Source organism: Lynx rufus, unplaced genomic scaffold, assembly GCF_022079265.1.
Source record: "Lynx rufus isolate CCGP_SWC_20201006 ecotype Redwood Valley unplaced genomic scaffold, mLynRuf1.p SCAF_1, whole genome shotgun sequence".
NCBI lineage: Eukaryota > Metazoa > Chordata > Mammalia > Carnivora > Felidae > Lynx > Lynx rufus.
This window is the reverse complement of record NW_025814823.1, coordinates 47,749,718-47,774,114: the sequence shown is the minus strand read 5'-3', so window position 1 is coordinate 47,774,114 and position 24,397 is coordinate 47,749,718. Positions and strand designations below refer to the sequence as shown.

Genomic DNA, 24,397 nt, shown 5'->3' with positions numbered 1-24,397 from the left:
ATGATCTCACGGTTCATGGGTTTGAGCCCCATGTCAGACTTTATGCTGACAGCTCAGAGCCTGGAGCCTGCTTCAGATTCTATTTTTCTCTCTTTCTCTGCTCTCCCCTAGTTTGCACTCTGTCTCTCTAGCCCTCAAAAATAAACACTAGGGGCGCCTGGGTGGCTCAGTCGGTTAAGCGTCCAACTTCGACTCAGGTCATGATCTCATGTTCCGTGAGTTCGAGCCCCGCGTCGGGCTCTGTGCTGACAGCTCAGAGCCTGGAGCCTGCTTCAGGTTCTGTGTCTCCCTCTCTCTCTGACCCTCCCCCGTTCATGCTCTGTCTCTCTCTGTCTCAAAAATAAATAAACATTAAAAAAAATAATAAAAATAAAATAAAATAAAAATAAACATTAAAAAATTAAAAAAAAAGTTATTTTATTAAGTGTATTTATTTACTTTGAGAGAAGGAGAGAGAGAGAGACAGAGAGAGAGAGAGAGAGACAGAGAGAGAGAGAGAGAGAGAGAGAATGGGTGAGGGAGACAGCGAGAGAATCCTAAGGAGGTGCCGCACTGTCAGCATGGAGCCCAATGCAGGGCTTGAACTCACAAACCATGAGATCATGACCTGAGCTGAAATCAAGAGTCGGATGCTTAACCCACTGAGCCACCCAGGCACCTCAGGACCACCTAAAGTCTTATTGGAACTAAGTGACACTTAAAAAGTTAAATTGTCCAGTGCAAAAAAGGCAATGAAAAACTTTAAAATGTGCATTTGATCACATGTGGATTTAAACAGAAAATTTAGCTGGGATTAAAGCAGTGACTCATATTAGACAATTTTCCCAGGGTCCTGCCTAGGGTGGGGCAAGCTCTCAGGTGCACTGTGCATGATCCTCAGAGTGGGCACGTCCTATATTTTGTGCCCTAGGTGCCTTGTTTGCCTCACCTTAGTCTCAGCCCCAATTTTCTTTCTTTCTTTTTTTATTATTAAAAAAATTAATATTTATTTATTTGACAGAGGAAGAGAGAGACAGAGCACAAGCAGGGGAGGGACAGAGAGAGAGGGAGACACATAATCTGAAACAGGCTCCAGCTCTGAGCTGTCAGCACAGAGCCTGATGCGGGGCTCGAACTCACTAGCTGTAAGATCATGACCTGGGCTGAAGTTGGACACTCAACTGACTGAGCCACCCAGGAGCCCCCTCAGCCCTGATTTTCACTTTCAAAATATTACATTTATCAGAGGTATTCTTATCCGACTGTTATCTATTGGCTATTCTAAGCACTTGACCCATCAGAGCCATAAAATGAATATATCAATTCTGTAGACTCTCTGTTTCATCAGGTAAATATTCAAGTGAATGGTCAAGCATTACCCTGGGTCACCTGCCATTCCCTTCCATATAAGCAGTTTACACTTGCTTTTGTATCTGCACGTTCTATGCAAGTTGGCATTAAACTGTTTCTTAGAAAAAGATGAAAAATTTGTATCAAGTTTATTTTATTAAGCTTCAATTTTTATTTTGCTTTGAAAAGAAATAAAGCTCCTTTTCTTTAGCTGTTTGGCATTAAGAAAAGTTATAATGTTGGATTATTAAAATGTAATTGCCAAAATGAAGATCCTATCAAATGCATGAAAATTAACTGATAATTAGACATGCATCCACGCACATTTCATTGGTGTCATATAGTAGGAGTTTCATTTTGCTAAGTATTTAATTTCTATGTTTAAACATATTTTCTTCTAAACTTACTCAATTCTCAACCCACTAAGTATAACTTTGAGTTTTTATTTGGACTCATGAATAATGTGATTCCAAGCATGATGTATAAAATATATAAAGTTGCTCCTATCTTTTTCAGAGTGTAGCATAATCTTCTAAAAACAAATGAGAATCGCCATTCCAAAAACATACTTGTTATGCAGCTTTATGGAAAAAAAGTAGCTGGTATCGCTGAATGGACATCTGCAGTTACTATTTCCCAAATAGTCAGTTTTGTGAAAATCCACATAGTGAATGAATCAGGCTTCCACAGTGAAGAAACAACTATTTGAAGGCAGAATCTAAGGACACAAGTGGTAGTAGATGGGGCCTGAAAGCCAGAAAAAAAGAGTATCTTCAGAGAAGCTCTTCCTAATCTATATCACCTGTTGTTAGATCTAGTTAGCTACACAAAAGTCATCTCTAAAATCTAGTCCAGGGACACCTTATCCCTTTCACCCAACATATAAAATACACCTTTAAGAGAACCTACTCCAAAGGCCATTTCTAAGACAGAGACAACCCTGCAATTCCCCTGACACTACTTCTAGGATATACACTTCTGAACTGCTTCCAGTAATATTCCCCACTTCATCTCTCTCAATAATATCTTTCCAATAATTTCTTCCCAAATACCTGATATAGCTTTCCCAGACTAGGAAACAATGTCTTCAGGATACTTATAAACCAATGATCTGTTTTGAGCATTTCTTTCTCTGTTAGGATAACAAAATGGCAAAAACATGGCCAAGACAAGGCAGTGATAGTTCAATGGAAAAAATGCACTGGATTAAAAAACTAGGCTTCATAATACCAACTGTTGGCGAGGATGTGGAACAACTGGAACACGCATTCATTGCTGACGGGAATGCAAAAGGTGCAGTCACTGTGGAAAATAGTTTGGCAGTCTCTTATAAAGTTAAACATATACTTTCCATAGGACCCAGAAATCCTGCTCCTGGGGTATCTCCCAAGAGAAAAGGAAACTGACATTCACACCAAAACACGTACACAATCGTTTATAGCAGCTGTATTATTTACAGACGCCTCCAAATGGAAACAAGTCAAATGATCATCAACTGGTGAATGGAGTAACAAACTCTGGTATATCCATACAATAGAATATTCCTCAGCAACAAAAAGGAATAAATGACTAATATTTGCAGCAACATAGGTATATCCCTTTTTAAATTTTTGAGAGAGAAAGGGAGAGAGAGAGAGGGAGAATGAGTGGGGGAGGAGCAAAGAGCAAGGAGACACAGAATCTGAAGCGGGCTCCAGGCTCCAAGCTGTCGGCACAGAGCCCGACAACGCAGGGCCCAGACTCACGACCCATGAGATCATGATCTGAGCCAAAGCTCAACTGATTAAGCCACCCAGGCGCCCCCTCGGTGTATCTTTTTTATGGTAAGTGAAAAAAGTCCAACCTGAAAAGACTGATTAATTCATTTATTCAACATTCTGGGGAAATGTAAAATCTTTTGTTGGAAAAGGTAAAACTATAGGGACAGAAAATAGATAAGGGGTTGCTAGGACTGGAGCTGGGGAGAAGGGTCGACACAAAAAGGGCATGAAGGAATTTCCTGAAGTGACAAAACTATTTTCTTTATTGATTATGGTAATGGTTATGAAACTGGGTGTGTCAGTCAAAAATCATAGAAATGTATGCTTAAACAGGGCATGAATTTTACTGTGGGTGTACTGTACTTCAATAAGTCTGACTCAAAAAAACAAGAAAGAAAAATGGGGTTATCTCTTAGTTACTAACTGGCTTTGGGCAAGCCACTCAAAACTCATTTCTCCTTTGGGCAAGCCACTAGACATTCATTTGTCCTTTTATAAAATGAGGAAATTTTATTAGCTCTAAAGGATTTTTGGTGAGGAATAACAACAAAAAATCCTTTATGGACTCTAAAGTTCAACACAAATATTACACACTAGACATACATACAGTATATGGGCAATACAATGATGAATGAGACAGAGGTATGCTAAGGAAAAATACTGTCTAGTGAGAAAGAGATAAAACAATTATTAAATAATGTGGAAATTCAATTCCAGATATATGAACAAGGCAATAAGGGGTCAATAACAAGGAGTATTCCAGGAATAAGAATTAACCCAAGAATGAAGTATAAATTAATTCATAATGAATAAAGTGTATCACATATTCAATATAAAGGACCAGATCACAATGAGACACAAACATGAGAAGTCATTAATGCACACGGACAACTGGGATCCAGTAATCGTAACACAACATGGACTTTGAAAAAGCCTAAAGTAAAAATTATGACAACATAGAAAAAGTACCTCACGATGATTTAGAAGTTGTTCTAAATCTAATGCCATTTGATTCTTCATCTGTAGTAAAGCTGACTTTTCTTTATTCAAATTGCTGAAAAAAAAAAACACCCAAGTTTTAAAAAGTCATCATATTGGTGTAAATCTAATTAATAAATAGAAAAAAGAAAAAGGCTAAAGACAAATATGATGGCTTGAATTAAAGAGAAATTAAATTTATACTCTATAAAGGTATCTATCAGACCACCCACTATAATGTTTGATTTAACCAACAGCTAGCTATTTTCTAAGAAGACTTTTTCTTTTAATAATCATTTGACAGTGCAATTGAGATGTTTTCTGAGAATCTTTCCTGCCTAGTAGGGGTATAAAATTTGTGTTTTAAAGGTGACTATTTAATCCTGAAATGTAAAAAGATGAAGTGGGATTTATATAAAAGGTAAAGTATGTATGGGCAAAATAGTAAAACTCAAGATACTAGAAGTCAAATTAAAAATTTAACCTTAAAACTAAAAGTAACATTTTATAATTTACTGCACACTAAATTACCAGGTATATAATTGAATTAGATAAATGAATCAGATATTCAGTATGTGGTAAACTTGGGAAAACAATTTTTGTCTCTATATTCTTAGTTCAATCTTTAATTTCTTTTTTTTTTTTTTAATTTTTTTTTCAACATTTATTTATTTTTGGGACAGAGAGAGACAGAGCATGAATGGGGGAGGGGCAGAGAGAGAGGGAGACACAGAATCGGAAACAGGCTCCAGGCTCTGAGCCATCAGCCCAGAGCCCGACGCGGGGCTCGAACTCACGGACCGCGAGATCGTGACCTGGCTGAAGTCGGACGCTTAACCGACTGCGCCACCCAGGCGCCCCAATCTTTAATTTCTAAGTCTGCCTTGTGAATTTCCCTTAGATAGGACCTGTTTTCTGATACGAAAGGGTGAAAAAAGCCTAAATAGAAGAATATATTAATATTTTAAAAGATAAATATTTGAGGCATGATTTATATTGTCTGGAGTTTTATTATTCAACATATAAAAATTAATTAGAACCGCTAAACGAAATACTTTTGAAAGCCCCTGGAATGAATCTACTCAGCACTACAACGAGAATAAGAAAAGCAACAGTGAATTAAAATACCGTAATTCCATAAATGTCAAAACAAAATCTGTGAAGGTAAAACTAGTGAGGATTATTTTGCTGAACAGGTAACATGTTTTAAGTTATCCTTTAACAAAATGGAAAGCCATCAATTTTTAAATTAGGCAGAAGTTTTTGTTTTTGTTTTTAAATTCAGGGAATAGTAGCAGGTATTCTGGAAGAACTGGTAATTCCAAGGACTTAAGAGGAAAAAGCTCACATTCTCTTTTATCCTAGTAACCGTGAACTTCCCCAAGGAAGCACCACAGTTTGTCCTCTGAGAGAAAACACAAGATGCAATTCCGACTTTTGTTTCCAACTGTGCCACTGACACAAGTGTGTGGCATAAATCACACCACATGACTAAGCCTCAGTTTTCACATCTGTAAAAGTGGAAAATAATACTCATGTATGTCAAAGCGATATATGAATTATCTAGTGAAATGATTATATAAAGAATTGAACACATAAAACCTGACATAAATGTATATGGTATTACTACTTTAGATGAAAAACAAGTATCACAGAAAAACAGTAATTAAATGCCATACAGGTTAGCAGCTTAGCAGAAAAACAGATTTGACTTTCAGAATTAAGCATCAGAGATCTTACTGAGCCTTGGAGTTGAAAAGAACTAAATAATATAATGTAACTGAACGCCAGATTCTGCCAGAGTCTTCCAAATCCTGGTAAAGATCAGATGTTTCTGTAACTGTTGAATTCGAATCTATCTTTAGCTAGAATCATCATGAAGAAGATAAAACATTTTTCGAAATTAAAATAAACATCCAGTAACATAGGACTAGGATTTTTCGAGGAATAGAAATGTATTAATGTTCACACGCATGTTAATGTTCATATACATGTTACATACACATCGTATGTAAACATACATTCACATACAGTACACACACATACATACTCTCAAATACCAACAGGCCCTTAAATAAAATGCAGTGCAACAGGAATGGAGGAATGTTGAGGTGATAAAGGATTTTGACTGGATAATTCATTAGAAATCCTTTATATGTAGTGTTCAGTGTTTTCCAGAATAAAGTAAATATTCCATATTTAAATAGCAAAAATGGGGAGCCTGGGTGGCTCACTTAGTTGAGCATCTGACTTCGGCTTAGGCCCTTAACTCACTGCTTGTGAGTTCGGGCCATGTGTTGGGCTCTGTGCTGACAGCTCAAAGCCAATCCTGCTTTGGATTCTGTGTTTCTCTCTGCCTCCGCCACTTGTGCTTGCTCGCGTGCGCTCTCTCTCTCTCTCTCTCTCTCTTTCACACACACACACACACACACACACACACACACACACAAACATTAAAAAAAGTAAAAAAAATAAATAGCAAAAATAACTGTATAATACAGAATAAAAGCTAGGTGTATAAATTGGTTTACAGAGCAACTCTGTTCTATCTGCAAGATGTGGGTTTATGACAAACAGTACAGACTCCTCAGACAATACTTGGGCATATATTTTCTAAGTCTCAGCCTTCTCTATAATATACTCTTAAACCACAGAGGAGGCCATCTTCAACACATGGGTCTCTAAAACTGAATATGACGATTATTATACTCTGTGTTCTTCCAGTATGTATGTAATTACTCAAACGAAGTTTAGTCTCCTTAAGACACATTTCACAACAGTGGAAATTTACCTTTAAAAATACAAAGCTTCCATGTGTGACTCATAAAGCAACTACAAAACAAATCTCCTTATAAGCACATCTATCGTGAATGGCATATTACACCCATAATTGTTTAATTCACTGTTAATTATTACTCAGAAATTCATGTTTATGGCTCTGTGTCACCTGCTATATGAAAACATATTCCTGATATACTCTTCTTTAACTTCCTGGATCAGTATACCCTGACTTAGCTTTACAAGGCTAAGTAGTTTTTTCTTCTTAAACTACTAGTAAAGAATAAACTGAGGACTGACAACCGGGAAAGGAAATTTATGCTAATTATTCTCTTTCCATGCTTCGTTCAGTTGTGAACTATAGATCAAACCAACTATATAACCCAGACTGTCTCTTGTGGCTTGGTAGAAAGTTTACCAGTACTACTTTTAGAAGGGATTATTACTTTAATGATAGGGGGATTTAAAGTAGTTAATAGTGATATCTCAAATGTTAGCTTTTAATGTGTTTATAATGATTTCATTTTAGTACATATTTACTCTAATCTTTCTACACATTGAATATGTATAGCTAAATTTGCAAGTCATGGGTGTGGTATAGTGGTATTGTTTTATTTTCTAAGAAAATGATAAAATTACTCAGTTCTTTAAAGAGCTTTTACTGAATAGAGAAATATTTAAAAGGTAATCATTTAACTGAAACCATAAAACTCCTAAAAGAAAGCATATGCAATAAACCCTTGGACATTGGTCTTAGCAATTATTTTTTTGGATCTGTCTCCTTAGGCAAGGGCAACAAAAGCAGATATAAACAATTGGGACTATATCAAACTAAAAAGCTTTGAAACTACAAAGGAAACCATCAACAGAAAACAAAAAGGTAACCTACAGATAGATGAATGGATAAAGACGTAGTGTGTATACACACATGCACACACATGGGAATATTAGTCTGTTATAAAAAAGAATGAAATCTTGCTATCTGCAATAACATGGATAGACCTAGAGGGTATTATGCTAAATGAAGTAAGTCAGACAGAGAAAAACAAATACTGCATGATTTCACTTACATGTGGAATCTATAAAACAAAACAAATGAACAAACAAAACAAAACAGGAAGACTCATAAAAACTGGTGAAAATAGTCGTAAGAACTGGTGGTTGCCAGAGGGGAGGGGGCCGGGATTTGGATAAAATAGGTGAAGGGGATTAGGTGGTACAAACTTCCAGCTATAAAATAAGTAAGTCACGGGGATGAAACGTATGGCATAGGGAATATAGTCAATAATACTGTAATAAGTTTGTATGGTGACAGATGGCAGCCACACCATGGTGAGCATTTTGTAACGTATCTAAATGTCTAATCCCTATGTTGTACACCTAAAACTAATATAATATGGCATGCCAGCTATACTTCAATTAAAAAAATAATCAATTAATATAAATATTCCTTACAATTAAAATCAACATGCAGCAAAAAGGAATAGGCATTTTCAAGGAATAACCACTCAGTAATCTTTTTGAATGGGTCATTTAATGTTTACATTTCAAATTAATGAAGGACAAAAGGAAGGGAAGTAATATTTACCAAGTTTCCTCATGTGCCAGAAGCTTTATATAGGTCATTTCATTTAATTTTCACTTCTAACCCTTGATGTTCACGCTAAGATCTGTATTTTACAGGCACATTTACTATGACAAAAGAAAGCAGGCTGATGTGTGCTCAAAGCCCAGGATAATTCCACTACATCTGAAATGTCATCAGCTCAGAGTAGGAGTGATGGTAGACAGACTGCTGTATCTGACTCGTTGATCGGGCTATTTTTATGGTATTTCATTCATGTCATTAAGGTACATTTAACAGCATCTCAAAGGTCATAATTAACCTACTGAAAGCACCTTAATTTTTCACATTACAAGGTAGCATAGCTACTTCAATTAAGAGCAAGGTTTCATATCCTATGAAATACTAGTTCAGAATCTATTAAAATATACAGTAAATTTATGAAACAGCTTTAAAGGACTCAGATTTAAGCACAAAAATATTTTTATATATTTATATTTTATGCCAATTTTCGTAATTGGCATAGTTTTTGTGATTATTGTTGCTGTTACTAAGTGTGAGAAAGAAGCCCATTGCCCCAATCATAGGAGAGACGTGGAGACGAGGAGAACAGTGAAGTGAGGCTTTAATCAACATTCTTGCAAGAGCTGGTGTCTGATGGACAGATCCACTCAGAGGGGTTACAGCAGGCAATTTATCTCCTTGCAGGAAGTCCCTCCCCTGATTCCTCATTGGCTGAGTACTACAGAGGTTACAGCCTTACCCAGAAGTCGCTTATGCCCATGTAAGGCCAAAAAGTAGCCTGACTGGAACAAATGTACATTCCTTGAGGTGACGCAGAGACTTCAGTTCTTTGGCACATGCTCATTGCAAAGCCGGCGAAAAATAAGCCCATGAAATGGAGAGGGGAAGAAGAACCAGGAAGTGAAGTGTCTAAGGGTTTGGGACTCGACTGTGTGTGTGTGTGTGGGGGGGGGGGTGGGGGGGGGGGGGAGGTGGGGATGGGGGTGGGGGTGGGGGAGGGTTTGTACATATTTCCAATAGGTTGTAAACCTATTGCTAACTAGACAGCACAGCTTTTATTTGGTATTCCTGAAAATGAATCATCTCACTTCTCACATTAAGGGAGTCCTAATTTTTGTCAAAATTCAAGATATTTTGAGAAATGTTACTTCTTATTTTAAGGTAATTCTCAACATGAAAATTTGTTACATGTCAGACCAATACTCAAAAGAGCAAACAGTTATATAGCATTCATAATGTGTAGGCACAGTCCTATATATATCACCGAGATTATATCATTTAATCCTCAAAATGACTATATGAATTAGGTACTGCTAGTGCTAGAGTACTACTCTCAGTTCACAAATGAGAAAACTGGCTGTACTGTCCAATAACATAGCCATTAGCTGGCCATACGTGGTAATTAAGATGAAAAGTAATTTAAATTTTTTTTTTTTCAACGTTTATTTATTTTTGGGACAGAGAGAGACAGAGCATGAACGGGGGAGGGACAGAGAGAGAGGGAGACACAGAATCGGAAACAGGCTCCAGGCTCTGAGCCATCAGCCCAGAGCCTGACGCGGGGCTCGAACTCACGGACCGCGAGATCGTGACCTGGCTGAAGTCGGACGCTTAACCGACTGCGCCACCCAGGCGCCCCAAGATGAAAAGTAATTTAATTAAAATTAAAAATTTAGTTCTTCATGTGGGTAGTGGCTACCATACTGGACAGTGCAGATATGGAATATATTTACCATTACAGAGAGTTCTATTGGAGAGTGGAGGTTTCGAGAGTTTAACTGACTTGTTCTAATTCAAAGCTGAGTACTAAGCTAGATATGAACCCAGGCAACCTATCTGTAGAGCCTGTATTCCCTTTTAAACTCTGTTTTTTAAAAACAAGTTTATGTGGAATATTTTGAAAGAGAGAAAATATAACAAACCCACATGCATCCATCACCTAGCTTCAACAACTGTCAATTCATTAAAGCTCCAAATTTAACTACTCTTTTACACTTGTTTTTTTTTTTTGGCTTCTCTTCCTTAATTACATTAGTTAACGAAAAATTACCCCTTATTCAGAATAGAACATAGGGAGGCAGTATAACATAATGGTTAAGAGTATAGAATTGGAAAGCAGACAGATCTGGATTCAAATTTTGGCCCTATGACCAAACAGTATGTTCTTAGATAACAAGTTACTTAATTTCTCTAGGGCTGAATTTGTTCATCTTTATAGTTTCCTCCTACAGCTAACTATTTAATAATTAATATTATTAATTAATCAGTATTAAAGATTTTCAGCTCTCTTAATTCTTAGTTAAATAAATATTCAAATAAACTTATTCGAAGGTAACTGTGAAAGGTAATTTTTCCACAGTACTTTTATGTTTTCACTCCAAGATTAAAAAGGTAAAAAAAAGATTCTACACAAAATTTCAAATATAACAGAAGTATATAATATAGGAAGAAAAAGTTCTTCCCTCAATTTCCCTAAGATAACCAAGTACCCAGTGAGTGATAAGACATAATTTCTATTGCCCCTAGTAGCTATTTATAGAAGAACTGTTTAATTGATTGAATTATTTAACAGTTTCTTAATTTGGTTTATTTATAATTCAGTAAATTTAATGAATACTGGCTATACATATTCTAAATGTAATTAACTTCAAAATCAATCCAAAAATAAATTCTTACTTATATTGACATTTTAAAGCATAAATGTGATTTAAAATTATTTTAACCTATCATCTTAAGATTAAAAAGATCAGGAATAAAGTTTTGGACCAATTATTTTGGTGGGATAGAAACAAGAGAAGGTGGTTATTCTGATTCATCAAAAAGAATACCCTCCCATACTTTAGAGTTAATTACCAGTAGCTTTATACTTTGATTATATACCTTAGGAAATCTGAATTTAATATATTCTCCTTATTGTTTTCCAATTCCTTAATTTAACAATTTCTATTCCCACCTAATTCTTTACTTCTATATTTATGAATTGGCTAATAATTTATCTAAATTATTCTAACAACCTTAAAATCCAATAACTAAGCCAACTAATCAACCATCCATGAGTTAAAATCTTTCTTTCTGTATAATATCACTCTTTTACTCCAATTTAAAAAGACTAAAATGATTGTATAGATGAACAGTTAAAGAATGTGAATGGCTATTAAGTGGAGCAAGTCCTTTGGATAAGGTGTCATGTAAGAAAACAATTTAAATTTAAGGAAGTGAAAGGGGTTTATTTATATTTAGGTGATTCATGGGTTACTTCATGTAAAGAGTCAGGGGAAGAAAACCCTAAAAAATTCCTTGGCAAAGTCAACAGAGTCTAAGCAAATGTGTATATTTTATCTGTTTAAAAAGTTATTTTGTCTCCACAAATGGCATCTGGTTATGGTCTCCCTCGCTTTGGTTAAACCCCATCCCACTAAAGAATTGTAGGGGAACAAGGACAGGATAGCTTTTGCTTCCTAGGGTGGGGGGAGTGCTGTTAGTAAGCATAGCACTGTTAGGTCCAGGCTAAGACTTCTGATCACAAGGTGGAATGTGAGCACCTAACGTGACGTGACCTAAGTTTCTCTAAGATAAATTACATTTAAAACCATATTCATTATTTACCATATTATTTAAACCATTATTTAAAACCATATTCATTATTTTTTCTTCCCAATTTACAACCTTAGTTCATGGATAGCACTATTATGTTTACGTTGCCTTTATAATTAAAAAAAAAAATAAACAGATGATTTTACCTGACATCTTTCTCAAGTTGTGTAACATGCTCTTTCAGCGAATCAATCTTAGAGTCTCTCTGACGCACTGATTCAATGAGATATCTGTAAGGTTGCTGAGTCTGGTTTAACAGAGAATTGGCCCTGTCAAGCTAAAGAAAAACAGATTTCATGAAAATCTACAACATTTTATAAGAAACTGAAGATTATTATTCTAGCACAGGTACAGTATGCCAAAACTCCCTTGCATGAGTTACTCAGAAGAGCTTTTCCTATGTAACTTTGAAGGTTTTCAAAATTATTAATCAATAGAACTATTCTTTATAATATAATAATAATAATAATATGTAAACACAAAGAAAAATGTTAAATAAAGTATGAATTATTACCAGTTTCAGGGACGGGTCACCTAAATGTTTTTGCCATTTGTTGGTTTGAGAAGATATGTGACAAAATTTATCTCCTTTTAATAAACATCCATTAGCTAAAAATAAAAACCTTTTATTTGAGCTTTATTTCTATTAAAAATAATATAATGACATTGCAATTTAGTATTTTTCTACATCTTCATATTTCCTTCCATCTTTATTTCTAAAACTGCTAATTTATGAAACTAAATCACTAGGTATAATGAAGTTTTTTTTTAACAAAAATTGTAGGGGCACCTGTCTAGCTCAGTTGGTTGACTGTACCACTCTTGATTTTGGCTCAGATCATGATCCCAGGGTTGTGGGATAGACCTCCTCAGTGTGGAGCTTAAGATTCTCTTTCTCGGGGTGCCTGGGTGGCTCAGTCAGTTAAGCATCTGACTTCGTGGCCTCAGGTCATGACTTCACGGTTTGTGGACTGGAGCCCTGCACTCGGCTCTGTGCTGACAGCTCAGAGCCTGGAGACTGCTTTGGATTCTCTCTCCCTCTCTCTGCCCCTCCCTGGCTCGTGCTCTATCTCTCAAAAATAAATAAATGTTAACAAAAGTTAAAAAAAAACAAAGATTCTCTCTCTCTCTACCCTATCCCCACTCTCACTCTCTAAAAAAAAAAAAAAAAAAAAAATTACAGTTACAATATAAAGAATATAAAAGTCACCAGCTTGGGGCGCCTGGGTGGCGCCAGTCGGTTAAGCGTCCGACTTCAGCCAGGTCACGATCTCGCGGTCCGTGAGTTCGAGCCCCGCGTCGGGCTCTGGGCTGATGGCCCAGAGCCTGGAGCCTGTTTCCAATTCTGTGTCTCCCTCTCTCTCTGCCCCTCCCCCGTTCATGCTCTGTCTCTCTCTGTCCCCAAAAAAATAAATAAACGTTGAAAAAAAAAAATTAAAAAAAAAAAAAGTCACCAGCTTAACCATTGTGTAGCACACAATTCAGTGGCATTACATATATTCATAATGTTGTATAACCATCACTAATTTCTATTCCTGGAACATTTTTATCAATCCCAATGGAAACTCTGTATCCATTAAACAAAAACACTCCCTGCAACCCCCCAGCCATTAGAAACCTCTACTATCTGTCTCTATGAATTTGCCTATTCTAGATCTATAAGGGGAATCATATAATATTTGTCATTTTGTGTCTGCTTATTCCACTTAATGTAATGTTTTCAAGGTTCACCCATGCTGTACAATGTATCAGAACTTCATTCCTTTCTATGGCTAAATAATATTCCATTGTGTGTTTATAGTACATCTTATTTATTCATCTGTTGATGAATACTTGGGTTGTTTTCACTTTTTTGGCTATTTTAATTAATGTTGCTACAAACAGTGGTATATAAATATCTGCTTGAGTCCCCATTTTCGATTCCTTTGAATATCTGCTAGAAGTGGAGTGAAATTGCTAGGTCATATGGTAATTCTATATTTAACTTTTTAAAAAGTTAAAAAAATTTTTTTTCTATAGTTAACTTTTTGAGGAACAGGCAACTGTTTTGCACAGCGGCTGCATCATTTTACATTCCTATTAACAATGCACTTGGTTCTACTTTCTCCACATCCTCACCAACACTATTATTTCATGTGCCTATCGGTCACTGTGTATCTTTGGACAAATGTCTATTCAAGTCATTTTTCCATAATTTCAATTATGTTGTCTGCTTTTTTGTTGTGGAGTTATGGGAGTTTTTTTTTTTTTAATTTTTAAAATGTTTATTTATTTTTGTGAGAGAGCGAGAGCGAGAGTGAGAGAGACAGAGCACAAGCCAGGGAGGGGCAGAGAGAGAGAGAGAGAGAGAGAGAGAGAGAGAGAGACAGAGAGTCTGAAGTAGGCTCCAGGCTCTGAGATGTCAGCACAGAGCCCAATGTGGGGCTCAAACTCACAAACTGTGAGATCATGACCTGAGCCAAAGTTGGATGTTTAACGGACTGATCTACCCACGTGCCCCTGGGAGTTATGTTCTGGATATTAAACCCATATTAGACATATGACTTGCAAGTATTTTCTCCTATTCTGTGGGTTGTCTTTTCACTCTATTGATTATGTCCTTTGATCACAAAAGTCTTTAATTTTGATGATGTCCAACTTACCTAGTTTTTTCTTTTGTTGCTTATACTTTTGGTATCGTTTTATTTTTAACACTTATTTTGAGAGACAGATAGAGAGCGGCAGGGGAGGGGCAGAGAAAGAGGGAGACAGAGAATCCTAAGTTGGTATCATTTTTAAGAAACAACTGCCAAGCCCAAGATCATGAAAATTTTCTATGTTTTCTTCTATAGTGTTACATTCTTAGCTCTGAAATTTATGTCTTTGATCCAGTTTGAATTAATTTTTGTAGACAGTAGGATAAGGATTCTATTTCAATGTTTGACATGCAGATATCCAGTTTTACCAGCACCATTTGTTGAAAAGACCATTGAATGGTCTTAGCAATCTTACTGAAAACTTTTTGACCATATATGAAGGGTTTATTTCCAGACTCTCTATTTTATTCCATTAGTCTTATCTATCTATCCTTATGCTAGTACAACACTGTTTTGACTACTGTAGCTTTGTGGTACATTTTAAAACTTGGAAGTGTGTCTTCCAACTTTGATTTTCCTTTTCAAGATTGTTTTGGCCATTCAGGGTCCCTTAAAATTGCACAGGAATTTTAGGATGGGTTTTTCTATTTCTTCAAAAAATGCTGTTGGGATTTTGATAGGGATTATACTGAATCTATAAATTGTTTTGGGCAGTATTGTGATCTTAGCAATATTAAGTCTTCTAATCTATAAACATGAGATGTCTTTCCATGTATTAGGTCTTTTAAAGTTTCTTTAGCAAAGTTGTGTAGTTTTCAGTGTACAAATCCTTCTCCTGTTTGATTAAATTTATTCCTAAGCTTAGATTTTATCCTTATCCTAAGCTATCGTAAGTGGATTTGTTTTTGTAATTTCCTTTTGGATTGCTTTTTCTTAGTACATTATGTACAATCTTATATTAGACCTTTTCACTTTACCTTTATTATTTTTCCAAGCTCTCAGAGTAACTTAATTTACGATTTTAATGGCTACAAAACTGTCTAGGAAGCCAACATACCATAATTACATTGCTTATAGTAATAAACCTTTAGGATGTTATCAATTTATCAATTGCATCATAAATAATGTTGCAACAGACTTCAAAATTACTTTTTTCTTTAATTAATGTTTTCTTTGTGAAGTTTTTCCATAACAGAAGTTGCACTAAGTTTAAGGACAACGTAATGCTCTTGATACATAAGACCAAGATTCTTTTCTTAAGGATTTTATTAACTTATATATCCAACCAACCTTGGTTTTTGTTGTTGTTGTTGTTGTTTATTGCATTTGCTCTTTTTTCCTAAGCAGATGTAAGAGGTAGGTCACACACAGCACTGTCAGTATCCGTAGGCCCCTACTTTGGTACCTAATGATTTCTCAGAAAAGGTATTCTAAAGTTGGATATGCAAAAACTGAACAAATCACTACATAAGTGGTAAACACCTATTATAAGAATGAGGGGTAGGGAAGGGAGTACTTTATTATACAGAACAAAATTGCCACAAAATTCCTACTTTATGACCTTAAAATATTCTTTGCCAATAAAATTCTAGCCTTGTATATGTTTCAGTATTTTTTCCTCTTTCCTTCATAGTTCCTAACAAGTTCAATGGAGGCTAAAGATTTGCTCTTTTTCTGGGACAAGAAATGACTTTTTTTCTCAAGTGAGTTACATTTACAAGATTTATTTATTTATTTTTTTTTTATTTTTTTTTTTATGAAGTTTATTGACAAATTGGTTTCCATACAACACCCAGTGCTCATCCCAAAAGGTGCCCTCCTCACTACCCATCACCCACCCGCCCCTCCCTCCCACCCCCCATCAACCAAGATTTATTTTTTTAAAACATTTTATTTATTTTTGAGAGACAGAGAAACAGAGCGTGAGCAGGGGAGGGGCAGAGAGAGGGAGACAGAATCTGAAGCAGGTTCCAGGCTCTGAGCTGTCAGCACAGAGCCCGATGCAGGGCTCAAACCCACGAACCGTGAGATCATGACCTGACCCGAAGTCAGATGCTTAACCGACTGAGTCACCCAGGTGCCCCTACAAGATTTATAGATATATATTTTAAGATCTAAACATATCATTTATTTTAGTACCCACATAAAAGAAATGAGTGACTAGCAGCCCAGAAGCGGAAGGTGTAGAGAACAGCAGGATGGATATAATGGAAGGTACAGAGGAAGGCAGAAGAATCAAAGGCAGAAACAATCATTGTTAAAGTGAACAGCCTTGAGGTCTAGGTGGGTAAGGAGGAGAGTGAAGCCAAAAGGTGGTTGACCAGCTAGCTGCTGTAGAATATCTGTTTGCAGATTGAGGACTACTTTGTAAAAGTTATTTAAATGATTTGACTAAATTATATTAAAAATTTTCCTTTTGGTTACATTAGCCCAGGAAAAGAAATTCCTCAAAGATAAGGAAACGAACAGTGAAAAAAAAAGAAGACTTCGTTTTTTGAACATGATTCATTACAAAGAAGCAATGCCATAAAGAAAAAAATACCATGAATATTTTCTATAGTTTGGGTTTTAGTGTCCTTTTTCCTTGCTTTGGTAACCATTCTTTTAAATTTATTACAATGTCACTGGAATCTTATTACTCTACTAAGTTACTTTATGAACATTCAAATACGTAACTGGACAAAAATAAAACTGAGTTCTTCTTACCTGTATAACCAGTTTCACTAGTCAATTAAATCAAACAATTGCCTTGACTTTGTTTTCACGGAACTGACCTTAACTGAATAAACTGAACTGACAAGTTGCTTTGTGTTTCAAAGTGCAGAACAATCGGGGTGGGGTGGGGTGGGGCAGGGGGGCAGGGTGGGGGGCTGGGGTGCAACGTGAGGGAAGCATTAAGGGCATTTACAAATCGCAGTTAGCTGTAGTCTAGAATGTGCTATTTTTGAAACTTATTGGATCTAAATTCAACTGCATAAAAGAATAACAGCAGTCATTAGTCTTAATTATTTTAGTTCCATTTTTTTTTATCACAGAAATTACATATGTTAGGTTTCAGTACTGTAAACAAAATTAAGGGCCCAATGCCTTACTTTTAAAAGGTATCTTTAATATACAACCTAGAAACTACTCCCTCTCTGGATAATAAAAATAACTATAGTGCTGTCAGTTTTAAGAACATATTTCTTTATAAACTTTTAAGATTCTAAATCCCAAAATGTATTTTAATTCCTCACGAAAAATACACGTTTGTCGATGAAAAGTGATGCTAATACCTATTTTTGAAATAAATGTAATTTGACAGAATTTAATTCCTCCAATATGATTTTAAAAAGTCTTTCTGTAACCATAATAATTAGTATTAGAAGTTTCACAATCACTTACTTTGTCTATTGTTAGTAATCTTTTCCTTATAGGAAAGCCTTAGTAATTAGTGACTCAAGAATCATATACGTAATAAATGACTCAGGACTAAACCCATGACACAACATTTTACAGAATTGTTATTCCTCCTTTGTTTCAATAAATTGTACATATGATTCAGAGAAAAGCAACACCTGATTAAAACATAATTACATATATATATATATATATATATATATATATATTTTTTTTTTTTTTTTTTTGAGAGAGAGAGATAGGCAGAGAGAGGGAGACAGAGAATCCCAAGAAGATTCTGGACTGTCAGCACAGAGCCCAACATGGGGCTCGATGCCATGAACTGTGAGATCATGACCTGAGCCAAAATCAAAAGTTGGATGCTCAACCGACTGAGCCACCCAGGCGCCCACAGAATTGTTATTCCTCCTTTGTTTCAATAAACTGTACACATGATTCAGAGACAAGCAACGGCTGATTAAAACATAATTACATGTTTTAATTCAAATCTTAACTTGTTCTTAGATAATCTAAAATTATATATTTTCTCTTAAAATTACATATATAAAGGTGATCACATTTTGTTGTGTTTTTCCTAAACGTGGGATTTTTTTTCTTATGGAGTTTATTTTCAAAGAAACTTCTAGAAATGGAGCTCCTTCCTGCCAGAGACAAAATGCATTCTGTTGAATAGAATTTAATACTGAATTGATTTCTATTCAAAATATATACAAATGATACTTTCTAGTACTGGTGGTAGTTTGTGAGGAAAATTCCATATATCCTATCTAATCTTTTTGATGGTGCCAAGGAATGTAAAATGCCTATTTGAGGTCCAATAAGGGGCAACACTTTAGTACTAATTCTCTGTGTTCTCAATCTAAAGCAGTTCTCAAATCTAGTTAAATCATCAGAATCACTGGGGAAAATTGTTCAAAAACGGATTTCCGGGGCCCACCCCAGTCCCACTGAATCAAAATTTCTGATAAGCGGTCAAATTTGGAAAGCACAGCTCTGGTCATCTTGGACTTGCTGCAGGCTATTCCATCCAACAATTTTAGCAGGTTTAACAGGACTGCACATCATATTATATCCTGACTTTACTATCCTTCCCATTAAAACCAGCTTCTTATCCTGTGTCTCACATGGTTAATTATCTCATCTTTCACAGGAGTGATATTTAACTGATAAAATTCAACCATTTAAGACGCCAGCTTTGCACTGGGGCAGGTGCCAGGTATGGTATCTCTGTTGGTGGATGGTGAGGAGGTCGCAGGGATCTCGGAGAGGTGCCAGTACAGACAGGAATGACACTCAGGGCCTTGGGACAACAGCTGTGTGCAGCCTTCTTGCAAATATTTTGTTGTTTTAATAACCAAAAGCAAGTGCTAGTTGATTATCAGCCCTGCTCTGGTCCCGAGATTGTCAAAGTATGGTAATAAGGAGATATTAATGAGATAAAAGGAGAAAGAACAGATAATAAGATGAAATTCATGAGTAGGACATTAAATATTTCAGAGCAATCAGTGATGGATGCAAGGGACTATCTACTTATAAGTCACAGAATAGATAGACTGTGGAGTATTATTTTTCAAAGTGTGGCCATGCATCACTTTTATTAGAGTCACAAGATGAGCTTGTTAAAAATGCAGATTCATGGGTTTCATTCCAGACCTACTTAATCACAATCTCTGAGGGCAGGATCTAGAAACCCACATTTTATTTTATTTTTTTAAATGCTTATTTATTTTGGAGGGATGGAGGGAGGAAAAGAGAGAGAGAGAGAATGAGAATCCCCGGCAGGCTCTAAGCTGTCAGCACAGAGCCCGATGTAGGGCTCTATCTCATCAATCACATCATGACCTGAAATGAAATCAAGAGTTAGATGCTTAATCATCTGAGCCAGGTGCCCCTAGAAACCTACACTTTAAACAAGAATCTTTGGTGATTCTTACATTCACCAGCATTTGAGAATCACTAGTGACATGTAAGAATAGGACAAAGGGCAGATATGTGAGGACAGCTACGCTATAGGGTTGGAAGATGATGAAGACATGGGAGAGGAATGGTGTTGTCAAGCAAAGAGAGAACAGAATTTCTAGCTTATCTATAAAATCTATAATGTCATGCCATAGATCAGGAGACTGAGAAGAGAACACTGTCAATTAGGAAGTTACTGGCGATCACTAACGGAGGACAGAGCTGAACAGAGGATCAGGGGGGATGGAAGGAATAAGGTATAAAGAGAGGGGTTAATTTTTGAAAGTTACCTCTGTGTACACACACACACATACACACACACACACACATTCTCATTCTCTCTCATTTTTTTTGAAGAGAAACCAAAAGGGGGAAAAAGAGAGAAAGTGAAGACACTACAAAAATCCTTGGGTGAAAGAGACTTAAGAGAAAGAAATTTAGATGACCTAATAAGGAAGATAGAGATGATGGAACTGATGGTTTTGAGTGGAAGTGACCTGCAATGAAGATAATGGGAAACAGGACAGATGCAGAACAATAAAAACAGTGGGCAGTAGGAATGAGGTTCTGGTTGATGTTCAACAACATGAATTTGTAATGCTTTCAAGCAGTAACACATTTCCACAAGAAATTTTCAGCATATTACCACAAAACCAAAGAATTTTCTCTCCCTCTCTCTTTCCTTCCATTAAGTATTTACAGGGTAACTATCGTTGCCCTGTAAGGTGCTATGTGAAAGGTAGGGATGTCAAGAAAAGCCTGATGGATGAATTAGTGACAAAGCAATCTAGGTGCTAGTGAATGTAGTGCTCAGATGGCTGGTAAGGTCATGGCTGGGTAGAAAGAAAAGTGAAGCCAAGAAGGGCCTGACAGATTGGAAAATACAGAGTTTATGAATGTGGAACATGTATTGAGTGCAAATAAAGCACAGATTTAGTGAGAATGAAAGGACTGGGAGAGCTGGAAGGACAGGAGATTAGAGTCAGAGAATGGAATTTTCAAGTTCAAGTGTTTTAAATTTCTTGCCCCCTTAAAACTCCCTCTGAGAAATTCATTTTAACGTGGTTCAACTGTATGACAATCCTGATGGCAGAGGGGAGGGCGCTGCAGTGTTGAGTTGTAACAGCTCTTAAATGAGAAAAATGTAGTCATTCATGAGTTATCAAGGCACATCAGTAAGGTAAAAAGTTTAAACAATTTGTTTGATGTGTAAACAGGACACAATTTATAGATAAATCACTTTGTCCCTTACTTCAGTGGTGGCTGGCATTCGGTACACACACCCACTCACATGAGCTGGTGTGTGAACCTATGAAAAGCATGTTTACAGAACAAATTTTACTATATTATCCTGAATCCATGTAATTGAGTTTTTTCCAGAATGAGCCATAACAAAGACTTCTTGGTTTAAGCACTTGGCAAGGTTAGACACAGAGCTGTTAGAAAATGAAAGGGAAATGTTTTGTCCGTAAAATAAATTAGTCATTCATAGGGTAGATAATATATGTTCATCATTATTAAAATGAGAAGGCTGGGGCGCCTGGGTGGCGCAGTCGGTTAAGCGTCTGACTTCAGCCAGGTCACGATCTCGCGGTCCGGGAGTTCGAGCCCCGCGTCAGGCTCTGGGCTGATGGCTCAGAGCCTGGAGCCTGTTTCTGATTCTGTGTCTCCCTCTCTCTCTGCCCCTCCCCCGTTCATGCTCTGTCTCTCTCTGTCCCAAAAATAAATAAACGTTGAAAAAAAAAATGAAAAGGCTAATTTATTAAAATTTTTTAATGTTTATTTTTGAGAGAGAGAGAGAGAGAGAGAGCGAGCAGGGGAGGGGCAGAGAGAGGGAGACACAGAATCTGAAGCAGGCTCCAGGCTCTGAGCTGTCAGCACAGAGCCCGACGTGGGGCTCGAACTCACGAACTGTGAAATCAGGACCTGAGCTGAAGTCTGATACTTAACCGACTGAGCCCCCAGGCACCCCATAAAGGACAAAATTTGCATTCAGAGCAGTCAAAATCCAAATCAGTCTCAGGTCAATTTTGTGGACAGTGTTCTGTGGGCTTTATCACCTGGTGAAAATTTCAGATCTTAAGGGCAGAGGTATCATATATTACAGCACTCGATATGCTAACTGTGGTGACGGTGAATCCATGAAAAACCTAAGAGCAGATTGAGTAGACTTTGCATCTTGGTCATTCTTCTCCTTTGATTCTTCTCTGATACACCTTCCAATCTAATGGAAGCCTGCACTCACACAAAAGGGCTTCTTTGAGGCCTCAGGAAGCCTGGGAAGCTGGTAAACTCCCCTGAGTTTACCTCACACTCTGAACATACTAGTTAGCCCAAGCAATACTCCTATGGTTTCATGAGATAGTATGACTGGTATTAAAGCAAGCACTCAAAATAGCTAGCCATTATTTTATTTTTTTTATTTATTTATTTACTTATTTTACTTATTTATTTATTTATTATATATACATATAATAATTTTGAGTTTAATGAAATACTTACTCAAAAAATTTAAGAGACTATTTTCATTGCTATTAAATGTTTATCTTCATTACCTTATTACATATTGCTTACCTTTCGCTTTTCTACACAGATTCAGCAAATTAGGTGAATTTTATCAGTAACTCATGTACTGTGATTTAAATATAATGATTCTGGTTAAATTGAAGTTTTTATTAGCCTTAAAATACATAGTTTTCCATACTTTTCTTAAGATGATTAGTTTGTAGGGTGCCTGGGTGGGTCAGTTGGTTAAGTGTCCAACTTCAGCTCAGGTCATGATCTCACAGTCCGTGAGTTCTAGTCCCATGTCAAGCTCTGTGCGGACAGCTCAGAGCCTGGAACTGCTTTGGATTCTGTGTCTCCCTCTCTCTCTGCCCCTCCCCCACTCACAGTGTGTGTGTGTGTGTGTGTGTGTGTGTGTGTGTGTGTGTGTGTCTCTCTCTCTCTCTCTCAAAAATAAACTAAAAATATATAAAAAAAAGATGATTGTATGCAATTAAATGTACTTTTACATTTGGGAAGAGCAGGTGGTTACTCTCCAGAATTGCAGTTTTACCACCATTACTTCACAAAATTACTTATATTGTCATTACAAAATCTTACCATGTTGCGTTAAAATTCATTTGGATGGTTCATTCTGAGTATTTTCACATAAGCAAAACAAGCATTATTTATTCCAATTGGGAAATTACTATTTCTTTAAAATGCCGTTTATTAATAAAAATACTGATTTTATCAATACTATTGCCATTAGCAGAAAAATAAATGAAACATAGAATTAAAAAGCCCATCTGCATTTATTGAGTGATTTTTTAAAAAAGTTTAGTTTATTTATTTTGAAGGGGGGCAGACAGAGAGAGAGAGAGGAGAGAGAGAGAGAGAGAGAGAGAAAGAGAGAGAGAGATAGCCAGATAGATAGCTGGGGAGGGGCAGAGAGAGAGGGAGAGAAAGAATCCCAGCCAGGCTCTGCACCATCAGCGTGGAGCCTGACTCAGGCTCAAACCCACAAACAATGAGATGGTGACCTGAGTCCAAACCAAGAGTCGGAAGCTTAACTGACTGAGCCACCCAGGCTCCCGAGAAAAAACTCTAGTGTTTTCAATAAAAGTTGATGATAGTACCGATTCCATGTAACTAAAATATTTTTTTTTCATGATGGTGGTGGGTGGAGCTGGTATTTACGCTGCTCTGGTTCCATATGTGACATAAAGCATATGACTGAGTCTCTGACACTTCAAAAGAAACTAAAGTTTTCTTTCTAATTAGCAGGTCTGATTTCTCCCTCATCCTCTGTGCCTCTTGGTTGGTACCTCTAATCTGCTTCAGGTTCATTCTAGCATCCCCCACTTCTCTTATTTACTTTGACCCATCAAAACCAGAAGTTATTCCTTCAACAAAGATCTACTTACTACTTACTAGAAACAGGCACTGTGCTGCTAAGCAGCTCAGACCAATAAAAAAGAATCCTTCCTCTTAAGAAGCACACAGACAGTTATGTCAACAACATCTCTATCTAAATATATCTTGGTATATATGGTATCATGGGGAGACATAAGTCATTTTTGCCTGGAGTTCAAAAAAGGCTTAATAGAGTAGGTGACACTTGATACTGAAAGACAAGCACCTGCGATGCAGACATGGGTACACTGGGCAAAGAGATTGGAGTGTGCAAAAGCACAGAGGCATGAAATAGCGCAGAGTGCTTGGAGAATTCAAGTAAAGCACAAGAAGTTACAAAAATGGGGAGAAACACAAGTAATTGTATACAGAAGCATGGCTGTGTGTATGCATGCATGCGTGTGTGGCATAATATACGATGAAACTGGGTATGTAGGCAGGGGTAGCACAATGGGAGGTCTTATATATTGTTATTCTTAGTGAACAGAGACAAGACTAACTGTGGGAGAAACAAAAACAGATTTTTATTTAGAAAG

General features: G+C 36.6%; 1 protein-coding gene across 2 annotated transcripts in view; it reads right to left on the bottom strand.

Annotated features, from left to right (window-relative positions):
• Positions 1 to 24,397, bottom strand: part of PIBF1 (progesterone immunomodulatory binding factor 1) — a 207,848-nt gene that overhangs the window by 27,019 nt on the left and 156,432 nt on the right. For both annotated transcript variants that reach the window (XM_047080639.1, XM_047080630.1), the window contains exons 15-16: positions 12,174 to 12,304; positions 4,059 to 4,143 (exon numbers count right to left, since the gene is read on the bottom strand). In XM_047080639.1, coding sequence (XP_046936595.1) covers positions 4,059 to 4,143; positions 12,174 to 12,304 — 216 coding nt within the window. The remainder of the gene's footprint in view (positions 1 to 4,058; positions 4,144 to 12,173; positions 12,305 to 24,397) is intronic.